Consider the following 19,625-nt stretch of genomic DNA (forward strand, 5'->3'; position numbering starts at 1 on the left):
CTGGTGAGACAAAACTCTCACCCTTAGGATTCCAAGTATAATGGCCAAAAGAATGTTTGTACACATCTAAAAGGAGCACCCAATAGTAAAGCTTCAATAGATTTGTAAATAGAAAAGGCATTTTGAGTTCTTTATATATTTATTGGTGCTATGCCAAAAGACAAACAGAAAACAGGAGACGGAGAGCAACTCTGAACGAAAGGAATACAGGAGAACAACGTTGGATGTTGGGAGGGCGACAGATCAGAGAACCTACTATACAAATCCAAAACAGGAATTCAAGCAACAGGAAGAGAGACCAATGAGCTACATGAAAGAGCAATAAAGAAGGTGAGAAGGGAAACGGGGTAAATAAAGGGAAATACACGCAATAGGATTGAGGGATATAAGTAGAGCAAAAAAGACGTTTAGAGACAGTAAAATAAGAAAACACATCAACAGCAGTTGGAAATAGAAAAACAAGAATAGATAAAGGTAGGCAAATAAAATAAGAGGCAATGCAAGAAAGATAATCTAAAGGAGTAGCAACCACAAAAGAGAAAATAAAAAAAACAGATCTAGACAGAGTAATGACATGAGAGAGGAAGAGGAATTATATCAACTGATACAGCAAGATAGGGAAATCATAATAATACAATGCAGACATGGGAAAGACAGAGTGACAGAGCAACAGACGGAAAAATGTGGTATAGCAGCAATTAAGGGTGGGAGGCAGAGCATCAGAAAGTGAGAGGCAGAGGAAAGAAAGAGAGATGGAGCAAGGTAGTGCCAGGCAGAAACAGTAGGCCTGAGAGTCAGAGAAGTGATGCTGGTAGAGTAGGGGCGTGATTTATGATGTAACTAGCTGGAATCTGTAGTAGTTCTCAACAGGGTTTTGGTGCCAGAGTATAAATAAAATGAAGCTGGGTAGTAAGCACCTACAAGTTCTTTGTCACTAATGTTTTCAAACACAGTTTTAATTTTACACACAAATTGGATAGTTGTCAGACACTTTTCACTCTCTTGCGAAGGAGGAAACGCATTTTTACTCTCTTGAAATTGGATTTACTCTGTAATTCTAAATATTGGGAGTATAATACTCTCACGCCAAAATCCTATCTGGAGCATTGCCTCCAATTATAAGATTGTCACCTGAAAGGGTTTCGATTTTGTTACTGAGGAAGTTCCAAAAGGATGGGTCACTTTGGGTCGGTGCATATATATTAATTAAATGATATTTACTGCCATTTATTAACAATTAATATAATATCCATCTTCCCTCAGAATCTGATTCAGAATGAATGATGGATGCCTTTATAGAAGATTTAACGAGAATGATGACCCCATTCTTTTTACCTGAGGCTTGAGAGATGAGACAGTGTTCAAATGGTCTTTTTTTAACTTCGGAGTTTCAGTTTCTGAAATGTGGGTCTCTTGAAGAAAGACGATGTCAGCTTTTAATTTCTTAATATGAGAGAGGATTTGTTGCCTTTTAATAGGGTTGTTGAGTCGCCTGACATTCCGTGAGATTAGGTTGAGGAACAATGGGTTCTGTCTAGTAACGGCTGGGCCAGTCCCGGCTGGGTTGTGGTTCCTCCCTTGGGATTTGCTGCTTTACAAAAGAGACCTTTTGCCACTGCGTTATATACTGGCTTAAAAACCTATTAGGTCTAAGAGTTTGTGTAATCCCAGGGGGAAATGGAAACTGGTGGTATTGAGTTAGTTGAAGTGAAAATGTACAGATTAAACTACATGGATGTTGGGAATGGGGTCCCATATTACAGCAGTCTATTAAAATATGATGACTAGATAGTTCCCTCCTTCCTTTGCGGGAATAGTATTGAGAGGGGGAAAAGAGTGGATAGAGTGCTGGAAGTAGTAGTAGTAGAAAAAGAGAATTAAAGATGAGAGTAGATAGTAGATGTTGTGCCTGTAGATAGCCAAGAGGGCTATTGTGAGCAAGTAAATGACTAGGAGCATAAGAGCATAGGGATGAAGCACTGAGATGAGCAAGTTATTTCCGAGACGAGAGGAAGCGAGTGAGAGAAGTGAAGGTTGTAGCTGCTAGTAGAGCACTGGCATATTACCCAGAAAGGAGATATAAGCATCACAAAGTTATCTAAATACGCTATTGGACCTAAAAAACAAACAAAAAAACACACAAGCATTTAACAATAGGGGAATAGGCCCTGGCATTGACTAACAGTACAGGCAACATTGCAATAATGATCCAAATGTTGTAAATCTTGTTCACCGCTGTAAATGAAGTAAAACTTTTAGTGTTCAGTGCAATCCAACTCGGAATTGTTTGTATGTGATATTTGTATGTGATATTTGTAGAAAGAGGTGGGTGAGTTGAGTGGGTGATGTGGTAATATGTGTTTGAGGGTGTTTGAAGGTAGGTGAGGTGTGAGTGATGTAAGAATATCAAATATATGGAGGTATGCGTTGATAAACTGAGCATCAGGGTGCAATTTATTTTTATGTATCTATCTGTTTATAAAGCGCCAAAGCCCACAGGCATCAGGGCGCTACATAAACACATTGAAACTAAAAAGACAGGAAGACATATCGATCAGAGGGGGGTAACCAAGTAATAATTCACATGAGATGGTACAACTCGAATAAGTATGTCTTTAGCTACTTCCTGAACACTGGGGATTATGTGATGGATGAGCATGTGCGTGAAGGAAGCACGGGAGTTCTGGCGTGCGTGCATTCATACGTGCCAACATTCTGTGAGCAAAAACTTTCAAAAATAATTCGCATAACAATGACATCATAGGAAAATACAAGACATGCATTGTTGGCACCATTAAAGCATTCTAAAATACACAACCCATCAAACAGCACAACATGAAAAGATGTTCAAATGATAAAAATGTATAATTCTGAATGGTAAGTTAATACCAAATGCAACGTTTGCTAATGCTCTGTAGCAGCAGCCTGAGCAATACATATATATTTCTGCAGTGCAAGTTGAACACTGAATGACAGAGACTGATACCACCCTCAGTCTGATAGGCTGATGATGTGTGATGGTGTTAAGCTCTGCGACTTGCCTTCACTGGTGGTTCACCTAAGGGTTGTACCAGCAAGAGTGCAGGACAGAGTCACGTAGCTGTCAGGATTGGTCTGAGCCCTATCAAAGTAATCACCTACTAGCCCACTATACAGACAAATGCATGTGTTGCATGCTTTGTCCTGCAGCCTGCCTTAGAGTGACATAAATTACCTGCCACTGTAAAAAGCAGTAGGATCTGTCACCCAAATCTGTAGATGGTAGGACTGCTTAAAAAGCAGTAGCCTGTCTAAATATGTAGGGTTGGTAAGTATTGTGCATTGCATTGTGAGGGTAATAAACTAGCAAGCTGACAATATGTTACAATGTAATGTAAGATATGCAGTTGCAGGATTAAAACATAAACGTTATTGGAGCTATACAAGCAATACAAGCATTTAACAATAGGGGAGCAGGCCCTGGCATTAGCTAGCAAGTAAAGGCAACAATACAAGAATGAAAACCTTGTTAAACATTGTAAATGACGTAACGCATTTAGTGTTCAGTGCAGTCCATCTCGGAATTCGTTTAGGTTTGAGTGGCGGAGCTAGGCGTTGTGAGTGTGTGTGTATGTTTTATATGGAGAAAGTGGTGGGTGAGTTGAGTGGGTGATGAATGTAGGAACACCAAAGATCTGGAGGTATGCGTTTATAAGAGGGTGTGTTTGATGGATGCGCCTATAAGCGAAGGCTGCACGGGAGTTCTGACGTACGTAGACTGCAGTATGAAGATACAAGCTAAATAATTGAGAGTATGCTACTTTGTAGTTCTTTATTTGGAACTATGTGTGATTCCCCTGCAGCCCTAGTCTGCTGTCCTTCCTTTATTTTAATGGCCTATCTCTGCTCTGTGACGTATGGACGTTTGGTGGCGTTCACCTCAGCTGCAGGGCGTGTGGCGCATGCGTGTGGCGGATGTTTGGATGCTCGTGTGACAGCTCGGCCCGGCTCTCAGTGAGGTGGAGGTAGCAGAAGCAGACGCATCGGTAACACCCAAAGGGAGAGCATCGCATAGCCGCCGTTATGTACGGGCCACTGGAGCCGCAGCGCGCCGCGCACCGGGATTTCAACAGTATCGTCCAGACCTGCAGTGCAAATGTGCAGCGGATCAGCGGGAATAGTAAGTGCCGGTGGCCCGTTGAACCAGATCAGAATGGCAGTGAGAGGGATGGTGCGATGATGGGATAGAGCATAGAGGGCTGGGGCAACATGCGCAGAGAATAGCGGTTCGGGTAAAGTGCACAGCAAGTGGAAAGATTGATGTAGGTGAAATCCAAGTAGCTCTATCCCCTGCTTACCTTTCCTCCCCGCGTCATCCCCGTTTACACCGCTCTCCCTGTGTCAGATCGTCTCCTCCAGAAGGTTCCTATGTTGAGGTCCAAGGAACCGAACAGGCTCCCACTAGGCGAGAGAAAGATGTGTGCTGTATTACAGAAACCATGCAGCGTTTAACTGAGCTGGTGGTGTGCAGTGCTCGGGTGTCATGAAGTGCTGGTTTTAATAATCGAGCTGTTTGTGGGCAATCTAGCGCCGAATAGGAAGCGCTAGAGTGATCCCTGCACCCCCATACAGCAAACCCTGTGCTACAACCTTGCACATACATTATAAAAACTATTCACCCTCAGTTCACCATGTTTTCATTGTTTGAATAAATCCAGGACCCGCTGAAGATGCTCATTTGGGCACCCCTTGCCTACAGCTGGGAAAAGCTGAGCGAGAGAGCTATGTGGTTCATAGATTACAATAGAGCTGTTGCTGAATGCACATTTCAATGGGTGTTTTATCTGGTTTTATCGATGAAGTTGCATGAGTCCCACTTTGAATTTCATTAATATCCAAGCAGGTTCACAGCCCCACACTAAAGAGTTATCTGTTATAAGTTAACAGCGTTTAAAGAGGCCTGCCATTGTCCGTCAAATACACATTTAAAGTGACAAAGCCTTTTAGTGTGTGAAGACTAATGCATCCTTTAGGAATATATGTGCATACATAAGCTCCACGCTATGACTTAATTCTGTGGCTAAATCATAGATAAAACAATAGAGGGGGGGTTGGCAGATTGCAACAGGACAGGTTTATTTTTATTAAAGTGTTTTTTAGTTCAAATGTATCTTTCCACGGGTTACATGTGATTACAACGAATCAAAAAAGTGAATGAAATAATACAGAAGAAAATGGAATATAATTTATTTTTTTATATTTGGGGGGGGGCTCGCTTTTAATACCAGCCTGCTCCACTGCTGACACTTTATAACCCACACATTTAGTTTTCGTAATTTTTTCAGTATTTCATTCGTTTTTTTTTCTTAATATAATCACTGCATATACCCTTTTCACACTATGTAAATAACATCTTAATAAAACAGTAAAAAATCTTGGGAATGCAGTTAGTTTGTTTAGGTTTCTCAATTCAATAGCAACCATGACATCTCCCTCTTTAAACAAAGGTTGAGATTCCAGTATTGTACAGTTGTGAATTGCTACCTATGCACATACCTAGCCGTAAACAGTCTACCAATGCATACAAATCTACAAAAGCATTAAAAGAAACTTTGCCTAATACATTTACTACTATAAATAATTGGACAGGACCAATCGGGGTTCATACCATCTAGATAAACATTTGATAACATCTGCAGAGTATGCCATCTGAGAAAGTGGCCATTCCCCCGACCACAGCAATTCTTGTGTCTTTGGACGCAGAAAAGGCTTTTGACAGGGTTGACTGGTCACTGATATTCTGCATTCTAAAACACATGGGATTCAGCAGGGGGTACATCCAAGTGGTTCGGGACAGTTATAAATCGCCAACAATTTGCATTGCTATTAATGGGATGTTATCAGAGAGGGTGTCTTTGGGACGGGGTACCAAACAAGGCTGCCCCCTCTGCTGTATGCTCTATACCAACAGCCGTTTTCGGTCAGGGTTAGGAAGGCGAATCCGATTAAAGGGATAGAAATGGCAGCAGAGGCGCACAAGGCAATAGCGTTCACAGACATGTTAGTGGCATTGTCAGACCCGGGAACATCACTGCCGGCATTAATGAAGGAATTGGAAGTGTATTAGGCAGTGTCAGGGTTAAAGATCAATAGGCGGAAATCAGAAATATTAAACTTATCTGTAGAGCTGGATAGGTTAGGATCCTAAACGCATTTAAAGATTGCGAATAAAGGTATTACATACTTGGGGGTAACCCTCACGAGAACGATAGATCAAATGTATGGCGTAAACTACCCGCAATTACAACATAATCAAAATGGAGCTCATGAAATGGAATCCCCTCGGTTTCTTGGTGGGGTAGAATGTCAGCAGTACAAATGGTAATATTACTGCATCTTTTATATTATTTTCAGGCATTACCTATTAGGATTCTAAAAAGCTTCTTCAGATCTCTTACTTATGCCATCTCAACATATATTTGGAGGAACACCCCCGCCTTCAAGGAGTAGAGGGGGCATGGCATTTCCACATTTCCATAGATACTTCGAGTCTTTCCAAAAATATTGTGAGAGAATGCTTAGCAGGTAGTGAAAACAAAATGTGGGCCTGTCAGGACAGGGCAGTTGCAGGATCATCCCTGTCAGGCCTCATGTGGCTGAACAAGAAACACAGGAACCACAATGTTGGGATTAGTGAAATAATTGGGGTGGGAGTGGAGGTTTGGGGCTTGGCAGTCAAGCGGGGGGCCTTAACGGATAACACCTCTCCATTCCACCCGATGTTTGATTACTCTGATTTACTACCAGGGATGGAAAAGGGGGCATATAAAGCGTGGATTGGGGCGGGATGTCAGAAGATACAGGATATGTACCAGGGACAGACCCTAAGGAAGAGTGCACTCTGGATATAGGGCTAAAGGAGGGAGACCGGTTTGCATATAACCAATTGAAACACTGCCTAACTGTCCCAAAGATTAAGGCGGCAGCCACTATACAGCTGACCCCATTTGAGAAATATATCTCGACCCAAACGGGCTCAAGGAATCTGGTATCAAACCTCTATAGATTTCTAAACAACTGGGAAGAGATGTTTCAATGGAGTTGTATGAAAAAGTGGGAAAGGACCCGCAGGGAGAACATTTTAGGTAGATGGGAACATCTATAGGCAGCCATCCCGAAATTAACATGCTCTATTCAGTTGAGGAAGATGTGACTAAAAGTTCTTTAACAGTGGCACTACACACCGAAAAGCTCCATGCAATGTATGCTTCGGTGTCAGAACAATGTTGGAGGGGATGTAACGTGGTGAGGGATTGGGCGCACATCTGGTGGGACTGTCCAGTGCTACAGTCATTCTGGAATGGGGTGAAAATGCAGATGCTAAACACGCTTCAGGGGACTGAGCTACTGGGAACAAGGGTTTGGTCGTGTGGGATGTGGCACCCATGATTGAAAACTCATACAAAGACTCAAACAGGGATTTATGACGCTGCTGGTAGCAGCATGGTTGGTGATAGCACAATACTGGAAACAGCAAAGGACTCCCACAATCCAAGACTGGCTACAGAAAATCTGGAGTTTTGTCTCATTGGCATGGGTAACCTATAAGATCCAGGGGACTCAAGAAATCTTTAAGCAAGAGTGGGGACTGGTACTGTTATACCTGCAAAATGATTATATGCTCTGATGGTGCCCACACTGGATCAGAATACTGGACATACTATGACGCTAACGGATCTCATGTCAAAAAGTAGGAAAAGGCAGCCTTCTGGCAAGGGATGGAAGGGCAAGGAGGAGGACTATCTTATTTAACTTCTAAGGAGTGCATTACTAAAATCAATAAAATTAATGTTAAAAAAAGAATTTTACAAATAGATTGCTAATATGACAGAATTAAGATATGAACATATAACCCCACTCTTGAAATTCTTCAAAATATATTTACAAGGAATTTAGCATATTGCTAATATGTAACAATAATCTAGACAGGGCGAGCATTAAAGAAAAGCTGCAACAAACAAGGCATTGCGCCCAAAAGGTGTCCTTGCAAATTGACTTACTGTTCACCATGAATCTGGTGAAATATCTCTCATACACACGAGTAAGAGCCTGGCATTGGGCCAACAGGTGCCTGTTTGTCTCGACATACACATTGCTTTTGAACAGGTGACCTAAAGGAATCAAATGAGAGATGCCCTGCCAGCTACCAGTAACGGGCAAGGTAGGCAGTGTGCTTAACCATAACAGTAAAATGATTGTACGGTGGACAGATATATGAATTGGCAAATAGCGAGGGAGTGTAGGACATTTCCTATGTAATCTGCTAAATTCATTATAACTTTTTAGTTTGTGGATGTGTTCATAGTTATTTATCCAGTTCCACCCCAGAGCCTTTAGTTTAGATTATTTTGTTAACCCTTGATAGTCGCTCTCCCAACAGGGATGCCATGCAATAACATTTTAAAAAAAAAAAGAATCCCATTGGGTTTTGGCCCTATTCAATGACTTGTTGCTTTTATTCAATATGGCTATGCACAAAATTTGTAATAAAGGGCATTTGGGAGTAGTGCATGCCTTGATGTAAAGCAAAGCCTTTTTTATCGAGGTTGCCAGAGAAGTAAGACCTCGTTCAAGACAGATAACGTCGATGGGGACGGCCTGAATAAGACGCAGTATCTTTCTCCATGTCTGGCGCTCCAACACTTGCATCCACAAACAGTGCTTCTGTAAATCGGCATCTAATCCGTAAGGACAGGTTTATTCAGAAAAAAGCAAGTGAGCCGGAGGAGAGCTAAAACACAAATGACTGCTTAGAAAACCTATTTAGCTTTCTTTGTCGGCAGGGCCGGACTGGGAATGAAAAGTGGCCCTGGAAAATGTTTTCAAAGTGGCCCCATATTCTGCTGAACGAGCGAGCTCAGCGTGTGAGCCCAACCCTTCTATGAGGGTATTGGCAGTATCCTCCAAGAAAATGTTGAATAAAATTGGTCAAAATGAGTGCATTTAAAGCATGTTTTAAAGATATATGGATTAAAAAGTTAGTTTTAAATAAGTTCATGATCTCTCAAAGTAGATCTTCAATGATAGAGGGGCCTGCGACATTACACGTTTTGCAGATGTGAAAAACTAATTCTGGTATTAAAGGTGCCCAGAGAACACGCATCCCTATCCATTTCATCCTATTCCCGTGCTGGTAAGTGCACACAGATAATAGACATTCTTAAACGAGCATTGGCAATGCCATCAGTTTTGGCTTTTGTGTAGGCATGGGAAAGGCATTTGTCAAGCACTTTCGTAATGGTATTAACTGTCCATTGATAGTAGCAGCTGCAAAGTGGTGAGAGTACGTGGGCATATAATAGCACAGCCTGGTGAATGCCTAATATTGATACACAAGCTCAAACTGTTGGCTTTGCCAATGCTTGTTTTTAAAAGGACTTCAGTAAAGGACACGCATAGTACTTATAAATTGAGTGGCTGAAGGCAGACCCGGTCGACATGTTTATTTCACAAGTAGCACTTTTACAGTTCCAATAAAATCATTAACTCTCAGAAGACTGCTTTGAGAAAACACTGGCAGGCACTTTAGGCACATAGTTTGATGGTAAGGCTTGATAAAGCTAGCTCAAATACAGCATAGGAGGACGTGTTTTGGGTGAACAGGGGCAGAAAGCTGGTAGAAATGGCCATAGGGATTACCAAAGCCATGGCCAGTCAATGGGTGGGTAAATAACCAAACAATATGTACAAGCTTTGTGTCCCGCCTCACATGCTATTTCTTCCTAGCTGTACTCTAATGCAATAGTTTCAGCTTATAGGTGGCACTTTAGCCAAAACTAACAAAAAGGTTGACTTGGTATGAGATCAGTGAGTTATGCCAATGAAGCGCCCACCATGCTGCAACAAAGTGGTTCGGCACATGTGCCATCAACCATAGTGGTTTGCTTTTCGGTGGCTCCACTTCGCCATTGCCAATGTGTTTGGAGAGTTTGGGGCCTCATTCAGCACCATACATGCGGCGAAGGGGGTGTTTTTTTTTTTTTACCTGTGCCCGTTTCACCTTTTTGATTGGAATCACTGTTGTTTTGTAGAAGTGAGAGGGCTGAGTAGGCGGGCTAGACACTACTCATCCTTGTACTTCTGCGGGGCAGTAGTCATTTTGTCACTAGCGGGAAAGTGCAAGGCTGCTCCGACCTCCGGTGGAACGAGTGGTTGTAGAAAGGTCAGATGCACAAAGCAAAGTGATGAGTCAAAAGGTACAGTACGAGGTCGCTCTCACCTCCCTGCAGGTGGATGGCACAGAATGTGACAGCTTGCCGACCACAAACCCCACATTCAAACAATAGCTACATTTTTCCTTACAAAAAATGTTTGTTTATTGTATTTGTATTTATTATTCTTATATAGCGCTTTACTCCAAAGCGCTTATAGCTGAGTCAATTTGGCAGACTGTCACACAAGACATCCTGGTTTGTGGTCCTAGCTTCAAGTCCACTCTATTCTGCCTCTACCTATATTTAGCAGGAATTTCACCAACTACAACAGCAGCGAGACAGGACAGTGATGTCAAGAAGCTACAAGAATACTTTGATAACGTTAGGCCTAGCACAAACATAACTATTTACTAAGTCAGACAACTCAAGATACAAAAGATGTGCGCAGATGCTAGGTCCACTCTAGTGGGTAATTACACAACTCACTCCATCAATCTCCACAGCCCACTGACACATGCCTGCATTGTACACAGCAGACAAATCGGTGCTTTGCATGCTGCACACTCCCGAATTGTAATTCCCTGCACAGGACACAACGCTCCCTGTGAAGACTCTTCCCTGTTCAAAGTAAATCATCCATGCAAGATTATTGCGCAATGTCACCAGGCATAGGGTCCTTCCACTTGACTGCAGTTGAAAGTACCTACGCCTTCTCTGTTAATCGCTTTGCTTTCCATCCCATCCCATAGGTTTCCGATTGCCTTTTGTTCCCCGCCTCCCTCTGCCAATTGAAACGCGTGGCCCAATTCCTTGCTCTTGTAGAATGTGTGGAAAGGTTGCCGCTTATCGCCCCAAGAACCGGTCCTTTAAACCCCAAGTCTGGCCCCTTGCCAATATACATAAATTGGCCACAAAGAAAACCAATAACCAGGACGCCAAAAATAAATAAAGTGCAAGTATTAGCAACAAGTCATAAAGAAAACCGAGGAGAAACGCGATATACGATAATCAATGAGTCCACCCAATTACCAATTGGTCATCCAGCAATGCACTCCAAGAAATTCCATAGGAATAGATGGCCTGGCTACCTTACCCTGAAACGGCAACATGACTGACTGAGCTATTCCTTGAACGTGACAAAGCAGGAAAGTGCACCCATTTATAATGCCTTTCTCATCATCAAAAATTAAATAATATAAATAAGTATAAAATTGCTACTATAAAAGGCCAATGTATAATCATACCATCTCCCACTAAAACTTCGATCTATGTGCTTGCTCTGGCATTGCCAAATCCTTTGTGCCAACTCAAGGCCACGCAAATTAAGGCACCACGTGCACAACAGACTAAATAAGCACTACCACACCATTGATACATTACCATTCGTATGCTCCATTATATCTGCAAAATAAATAACAAGTGGTAGCCGTGAGTGTGTGGCAGGCGCAACTGGCGCTGGCGCCATGGCAGCACATGGCAACTTGCCAAAGTGAGCGTGCCCTCCATTCCCTGTAACAATGTAAAACCATTTGCTGTTGTTGCTCTGTATTCATGCAGTGTCACAGCCTGCACAGGGCCTGCTAGTACCATTATGGCACTACCTGGCAAATGCCTATCTCATGCCTACACAAAAGCCAAAACAGTTGGCTGTAACAATGCTTGTTTTTAAGGCATACTTCTAACACCTTTACCAGTTATGGATTCATATGTTCCCATCAGGGCTTCGTGTCTGGCCCGCATCACTCTTATAAAAATTGTAAGAGGATTCAATTCAACACTACAGCTAAGTCAATGCCTAGTCTGGGATACTGAATGGAAACCCTTATAAGTTTAAAGGTTTATTTGATAATTTAAACAATAGATATATATATATATATATATATATCACACTTTATAATAAATGAATAATTGAATATCACACTGAATCTGAGCAGTAATCAATAATGGATAGTCTGGCACTAGCACACTTGTGAATAGGAACAGAAGAATAAGGTGGTAGAGAATGCTTTATATAAGTTCAGATGGATGTAATGTTGAATGAAAATGCAATACAGAAAATACTCAATATGATTTCAACAAAACAATGTAATCACTTTTCTCGGGCAATCCCCTCCCCCCTTTATGCAATGCAAGGAAATGGAAGGAAAGCACACAGTTCTCAGAAATGCAATCAAATGTAATTCAGTTCACCCCAGCAAGCTTAGACTACAGAAGTTGGAAACACAGGCCCAAAATGCTTTTATATGTGCTGGCAATGAAGTGAAAAATATGCTAAAATGCTTTTAATTCCCTCTAGAGGTTCAGGATGAGTGGTATCTAGTTAATATTAGTCCAGGCTCACTCTAGCAATGATTCAGGGATGGTTCTTAAGAGGCAAACACATTTTTAGCAAGGAAACTGCTGTTTTCACACGTGAAGAAATTTGCAAATCGCGGTAAATTCGCGAGTGCGTTTTTCGCGATTGCGGCAAAAGTGTATGGAATAGGAATGCGGTTTTAGGTTCCTAGGAAAGCTAAGATTCTAAGCTTTCAGAGGAAAGTTACTGCAAGTCTCTAAGACAAACGGTCACGGAGATATGAGCGATTAAATAAAGGTGGTTTTTCGGATTTGGAATGTTAAAATTCAAAGTGACAAGTGCAGCTTGCAACTAGAAAATTACAGGTGACAGCTTTACAAATGACAGGTGACAGTTAGGAGGCAGTTCTACTTAGATTAAAATAGATTGAATTATATTATTTTAACTAGAAGATTGGTTCTGCACAGTTCTGCTGGGTACTCACAATATATTTTGGAAATAGATGGGCCTCGCCACGGATCTGGTCAGGTTTTAGACTGGACTCTGGTCTGGTCTCTGCACTTCACAGTGATCTGGGTCAGCTCTCTGGTTCTGCTAACAGTGGTCTGGGTCAGCTCTGCTCTCTCTCTAGCCTCTCTGGATTCTGGAGATTGATGGATTTGAAGTCTGGATCTCTGGATGTTGTATGGTCCGGCAGAGCGCGTTGCAGCAAATGGAATTGAATGTCTCTATCTGTCCTGACTGTCTGCTTTTATGTGTTTTGAAAATGGGTGTGTGTGCAGCATCACTAGGCTCTACCCCTCTCCACTTGTCATTGGCCACTTCATCCTCTTCCCCTTGATTGGGGGAATGAAATGAAGTGTCATCATGATGAGGTCTGTTTATGATACAGAGAACCCACCCCTGTCAAATTACACACAATCTATATTTTGACCCAAAAGACATATTTGCACAGGTACACATTTGTTTAAAATTACATGCACCCATCACATATCACAGGAGGTATACCCTGTCCAAATCTGCTCTTCCTGGGAGCTTGCATTCAGAAATGGCAACATATTTCACTTTTTGGTCAGGTTACCAATATCAGATTCTTACTCAAATTTATACACATGTGTGCAAGGCATGCATGCATTAATTGATGAAGTATCAGACTTTTAACATGCATACATTTTAAGTAATACCCTCTTAACTGCTAGCTTGCCCCCAGATCATGCCACCGGTTCTAAAAAACCTCTTAAAATGTGGGCAGAAAAATCACAAGAATTATGGTATCATTTAAATAATTATGACAAGTCCGTACTATGAGTTATCCATCTTTTTCTAAAACCATATTCTGGCTACAGGGGTGTGTCTTTTCAGGTCACATGGTACAGAAACCAGTTTTTCCACTTTCTTCAAGCTCAGCCTCTGTCTCCAGTTTCTCCCCCTCCCAGTTTCTGCCAAGAGGAAGCCATTTTTATTACCCCTGCAATAAACCATCTGCCTGGGCCCTGGAAGGCCCATTGTTCAAGAGGAAGCCATTTATGGCCCCCATAATAAAACATTTGCCTGAGTCAGGACAGGGCTTTGTTCAATTTCTTGCAGAGCCCAGGTAATTCAATCAGAGAAGTGTCATATCCCTTTTGGTGGGAGCAGCAAAATGCAGGTCGGCCTGGGAACACAGCTGTTGTGCAAGTCTCAACTCCTGTCGGGGGTAGCTGGTGGGCAGAATTCAGTTCCTTAAGCCAGGTTTCAGATAAAATGTCACTTTTGTTCCCCAGTTTAAGTCAAGACAATTTTTTACATATGCAGCTAGGATGCTGATTCTAAATTTAAACTATGACATTTAAACAATTGCAACCTATGTGACACTCAAAGTAGGTCACTCATTTCTTTTAAACATTTAGATTTTTTTTTTAGTGTCTTTCAGTCCAAATTTACTTAAACTGCTGAAATCCACAGCTCAGCCAGTCTTGTATAAACCTTCAAGTCACTTCAGAATATAACTTTACATTGGATCCACCTCTAAGTAAGTCTTTCTTTGGCCTGCCTTCATTTATTTAGTTTTACACAAAGTCTGGTGTTGTTTTAAAACGCCGGCTTTCTGATAGTGGTGAGTACTGGTACTGCACCCATTTTTGGGATTTAAGAAAATGAATTCCCCACAATTCTAGGTTGCTTTTGGCAATCAGCATTGCCATTCCCAATGGTTTCAGACTACTGTGTGGGTAGTCCAATGGTGGTTTTAGGCAGTGCCCTTCTGTGCCCATAACATCGGCAAAAATGAGTGGCAGCCTATTCTTCATGCATTTCCCTGTGCATTTTCTGGGAAGCTCTGGCCATCATGATGTTTTCCATGTCAGTACTGCACAGTTTTGAGGTAGGGCTTGGATGCGTGGATAAAAACATCCCACAAAATATGAAATATAATGAATGGGATTGAGCGAGCGAGAGCGACCACAGACGCAGGAGAATGTGTGGTCCGGTGTGAGGGGCAGAGGAGGGGTGGACAGCCTAAGGGAGAGCCGAAGGTGTGCTGCGGGGGGAGCGCAGGTGGTGTGAAATTTGAGGAACAGTACAATCTTCGGGTTTTAAACTAAACATTTGGCAGCAGAGCTCAGGCGCATGGGATCATGGAGGCGACATCTTAGGAGACAAGGAGAGCACAAGACAGTGCGAGTCAAAGAGAGATGGAACCTAGAGAGGGAGGGCGAGAGCCAGAGTGAGAAAGAGAGCGGGAGAGGTAGGGGGTGAGGGTGCAGAGAGAAAGTGACAGTGTGAGGCACTGGGGGCTGGTTTGTGCCCACACCCAGGGCGCCACGAGGGGAGCCTGAAGCGTCTTGCAGCTTACCTGACACTCAATATTCTTGACTTGCGTCTTGCAAGTTGCTCTTAGGCCTCATGCAGCCCGGGCCAGCTCCCTGCAGCCTGCCCTGCTGACCCCTGCTCTGCCAGTGCCAATGTGTGCACAGTGCACGTGACGCAGCCTGAGCTGCCCAGCCCAGGAGGCCCTCCTGCGCAGGTGCGGGGCGGGCCCAGCCCAGCACAGCTGCTGGGAAGAAAAAAAATTGCAGCGCATGCCTCGGTCGCACTGTGGTGGCAGCCAATTCAAGGCAAACCACCCAGGCGGAGCTGAGGCAAAATCAATGCAATGTTTTTAATGAAGTGTATCCTTCCACTCATAAAAGAGGCCCTACGGCCCTAAGGCCTACAGGGGGATGTCCCGGTGGGGCTGTCCATCCCTTGGCTCGGCACAGACGATGCCAGGAGCCTCGCGCTCGCTGGCTCTGATCGAGCACATCTTGGGGTTGCCAAGCCCCCAAACAACCAATGGCGTGTACCCTACCCATCCGAGGATACAGTAATAGTGATTCGTGGAATGAACCCCTGTGTCTGACATAGTGCTAGTGTAAGCTTCAAGTGTACCGGTGTGGCACACAGTTAGTTGGAGCTCGAGTGTATAACAATAACTGTGTAAGCTTCAGTTACACAGTTTGTGACAGAATAATAGTGAATGGCACATATGTCAGAGTACAATACAGTAATGGTACACGTTTCATGTGTGCAATTTTAGATAGTTATTGCTTACTGCAACTGCATGATACAGTGACAGTGCAACCTTATGCTATGCATTTTTTACACAGTTATAGCCAATGGCAGATTAGCCAGTGACAGTACAAGCTTCTGGTATACATTTCTGGACACAGTTATAGTTAATGGCAAGTAGCCAGTTAATCACACAGTGACAGTGAAAACATTTGGTATACAGTTCAACACAGTTATAGCCAATGGCAGAGTTCCCAATTAATCATACAGTGACAGCCCGGTTCGCTACTACAACAGTTTTAACAAAAAGGTGCAACCCACAATTCTTTTCAATTGCTGCACGTTAACAGGCACAGTACCTGTCAACGTGCTACATTTGAAAAGAATTATGCTTTTGAATTTGGCGTGAGGGAGTTTAGACGTGGCTGCATTGTCAGCCACGTCCAAACGTCCCTCGCGCCAATTCAGCTGTGCCAGAAAGGCTCCTGCGCCAAAATAGGTGCGCCGAACTGGCCCGTGGCGAAACAGCAGCGCCAAAAGAGGGTGTACCGGGCCTGGGGTCACGCGGCAGCATTTATATTTGCCGGGGGTCTTTTTCAGGTGTGCAGTCACTGTTTGAAAGGATTAGCGCTTCTCACGGGCACCAATGGAAAGTAGCCACATTGGCGAATGGAAATGAATTACTTTTGGGGGGTGGGTGGGAGGGGGCCGGAGTGTGGCTCAAGAGGGAACAGTTATTTAATTTTGATAAAATGTGTTGGAATTTGTGCAATGAGCGAACTTGACACAGCCTTTCAAAAAAAATTGCATTGTAAAACCGCACACATGTTAAACATACAATGCATTTTAGTTTAAAGTGTCGGATCTAAAAAAGTGCAAGGTTATATATAATGGGTCTAAACGTGTACTGATGTATAGCACAAGTGCACGGGTCGGTATTGGAGTCAATGCGGAACGCGTGGCACGGGGGTGCAGGCGCTAAAATGCCAGCACTGGTGTGTGAATAACGCCAGGGGCTTCGCCTTGTGATGTGCGCGGAGCCGGCTGTGGGTGTTGCCGGAATGCAGCGGGGGAGGGTGCGGGAGGGTTGGGTGGTTTGAGGGGGTGGCCTTGTTTAGGTGCATTTTGGGATACTCCGAGGTGTGTGGGCGGTGGGAATCTGGGTCCTCCGGGGAGGAGTTGTGCGCCTTCGCTGCACGGCCCAAGGAGCCCGACCTCCCTGCACGGGCACTCGGACACCTAGGAAGGGTCGGCACTGTGGCACAGCTGGCTAATGCTGTGGTGAGTGATTGTTCAAGTAGAGCCCGGGAGAAAGTTAACTGCTTTTAACAATGACGCTGCCCTAGAGCACTTTCATTAGAATGTGTAAAGGAGTAAGATGGCCCCAACCTTGGTGGGTTAGCCCCTCCACCCCCCACCGAAATGTAGGTTTGATGCACCCCTGGTGCTGACTTGTGTCCTTGCTCCTGGTTCATGATAGCTGCAGCAGGGGGCCAGGGGCACGCACGTGCGGTTCCTCTCGTGCCCAGCACAGGAGGCCCTCATGCACAGGTGCGGGACGGGCACAGCCCAGCACAGCTGCTGGGAAGAAAAAAAATTGCAGCGCATGCTTCGGTCGCACTGTGGTGGCAGCCAATTCAAGGCAAACCACCCAGGCGGAACCGAGGCAAAATAAATGCGATGTCCTTCCGCTGAAAAAAGAGGCCCTACGTGCCTGAGGCCTACCGGGGGGTGTCCCGGTGGGGCAGTCCAGCCCTGTTTGTCTGTCACGGGCCCCCCCCCGCATTCCCAGTGTGCGGAGGCCCAATCTTTTCAATTGAAATGGTAGTCCCCAACACCTGGCCCGAATAAAGCCCACACTTCTGGATTTTGCTGCAGAAAATCTTTTATTTCTACTGCATATATTTGTTAGGTTGATTTATTCTGCGCACCGCTACCACCCAAGGGCAGTCTCCAGGCGCTCACATGGCTCTGTAAGAGAAGAGGGTTGGGTGTGTTGGTAAGATAGAGTGATAGGATAGGTTCAGAGAAGCCAGGAGGAACCAGGAGGAACTGGCATCTGTGAGTGATGTCTTGCATGTGGGAATTTGTACGAGAGTCCTCTGCATGTTGTAATCGTATGGGTAGGACTCGGTGCCTCAGATGTGTGCTAGAGTTTGTGTTGGGTGTGTGTGTCGTACGATATTTAGGGTGGGTTTTGCAGTTGCGCACACTGGTCAGTTGTATCCGTATGGGGTCCAGGGTCACGGATGACTGTTGGGTGTTGATTGTGTTATGTTGGTGTGAATTTGTGTAGTGTTAATAGATTTATGGACTGTGCAAAGGTGTTGGGTGTGAACATTAGATTTGTTCTCATTTATTTTGTAGTGTCGTTAGCCCCTAGTTGTTAGTGCCATTGGTTATTTGGAAGAGCAGGAAAGGGGGAGATTGGTTAAATCGGTTAGTTTGACAATGCCTCTGAAGTGCGTCTCCGGTTGCTGCTCAATGGTACTTGCAACGTTCTTGGTTGTGATTCGTCGGCCAAACCCTCCTCCTCTCCAAGCATGGAGGATGACTTCCCCTACGTGTTTGAGGGCGTAGGGTTGGTAGTACCTAGTATGTTCCTGGTTACTCTACAGGATTTTAATGATAGCATTTGGGATTGGCCTGTTGTGCGATTGGCTGCTGAAAGGGTGTACAGCTGGTATTCTAATAAATTGAGGAAGTGATGCTCTACCAGCTGACCCTAGTTATTTTGGTTTATCTATGCACCGCCAGCACTTCACGCTATTCCCAAAATGTATCAGTCAGTTTCAATTTAAGTACATAATGGTATTGCTTAATCTATAGATAACACAATTCAAAGTATTCTTCATCCAAGGTTTTAATTCTGTCATTCACATTTGAACAGCCAACAGGTGTTTCAATAGAAACGTCTTTTTCAAGACTGTTTACATGTCAGTAGGTAAGACAATTGATGTCATTCCAGTGCATAGTTATTGTAGAAATCACCCACAAATAAAACGATTATTGTATGGTAATGGTTGTCATGCCAGTACAAATGAAGACAAAATTACATACCCGATGTGGGAGTTGGGAGAGAAATAAAGGAAACAAAGTAGATATATGCACATATTAGTCAATGCGCTTGTTGTAATGTGCATATCCTGCAACAACTGACATTCATTATTGGTGTTTAGCCTTTCATGCAATATCCTGTTCATAAGCAAATTAAGAATGCCTGCAAGTGCTCCGTAATTGTAATAAATATTTTGCACAAAGAAATGTAACTAAAGTGTCCTTTTGTATCTTAAGTGTTACTGACTGCTGTGGGCAGGGTGAATGTGTACACACAATTATTCAATTGCAGTTGTAGCGATTTAGTAAGCTTAATCAAGTGGGAGGAGCGCATGCATTGGTTAATGTTAGCTCGCCCTATGTTAACAAAGAAAAAAGATAACCTGATGTGGGTGCTCACCTAGGCTCTCCATTCCACGCGATCTGTAATGGACAGATCATAGTTCATTTCTCTAATGCATCACAAGATTATGGTGTTCTGTTCAATTAGTAGATAGTCTTAAGTAAGAGCCATACTGTATATTGAGGGATGATTAAATCCTCTTGAAGAA

The 19,625-nt window shown here is 43.5% G+C and overlaps 1 protein-coding gene across 1 annotated transcript in view; it reads left to right on the forward strand.

Annotated features, from left to right (window-relative positions):
* The first annotated feature begins 3,935 nt into the window (after positions 1-3,935).
* STX12 (syntaxin 12) overlaps positions 3,936-19,625 on the forward strand; it is a 727,233-nt gene continuing 711,543 nt past the window's right edge. Inside the window, exon 1 of the mRNA XM_069623056.1 lies at positions 3,936-4,159. Within this exon, the coding sequence (XP_069479157.1) occupies positions 4,063-4,159 (97 nt within the window). The 5' untranslated portion in view covers positions 3,936-4,062. The remainder of the gene's footprint in view (positions 4,160-19,625) is intronic.

The sequence above is a fragment of the Ambystoma mexicanum genome, chromosome 11 (assembly GCF_040938575.1).
Source record: "Ambystoma mexicanum isolate Mex_15411 chromosome 11, UKY_AmexF1_1, whole genome shotgun sequence".
NCBI lineage: Eukaryota > Metazoa > Chordata > Amphibia > Caudata > Ambystomatidae > Ambystoma > Ambystoma mexicanum.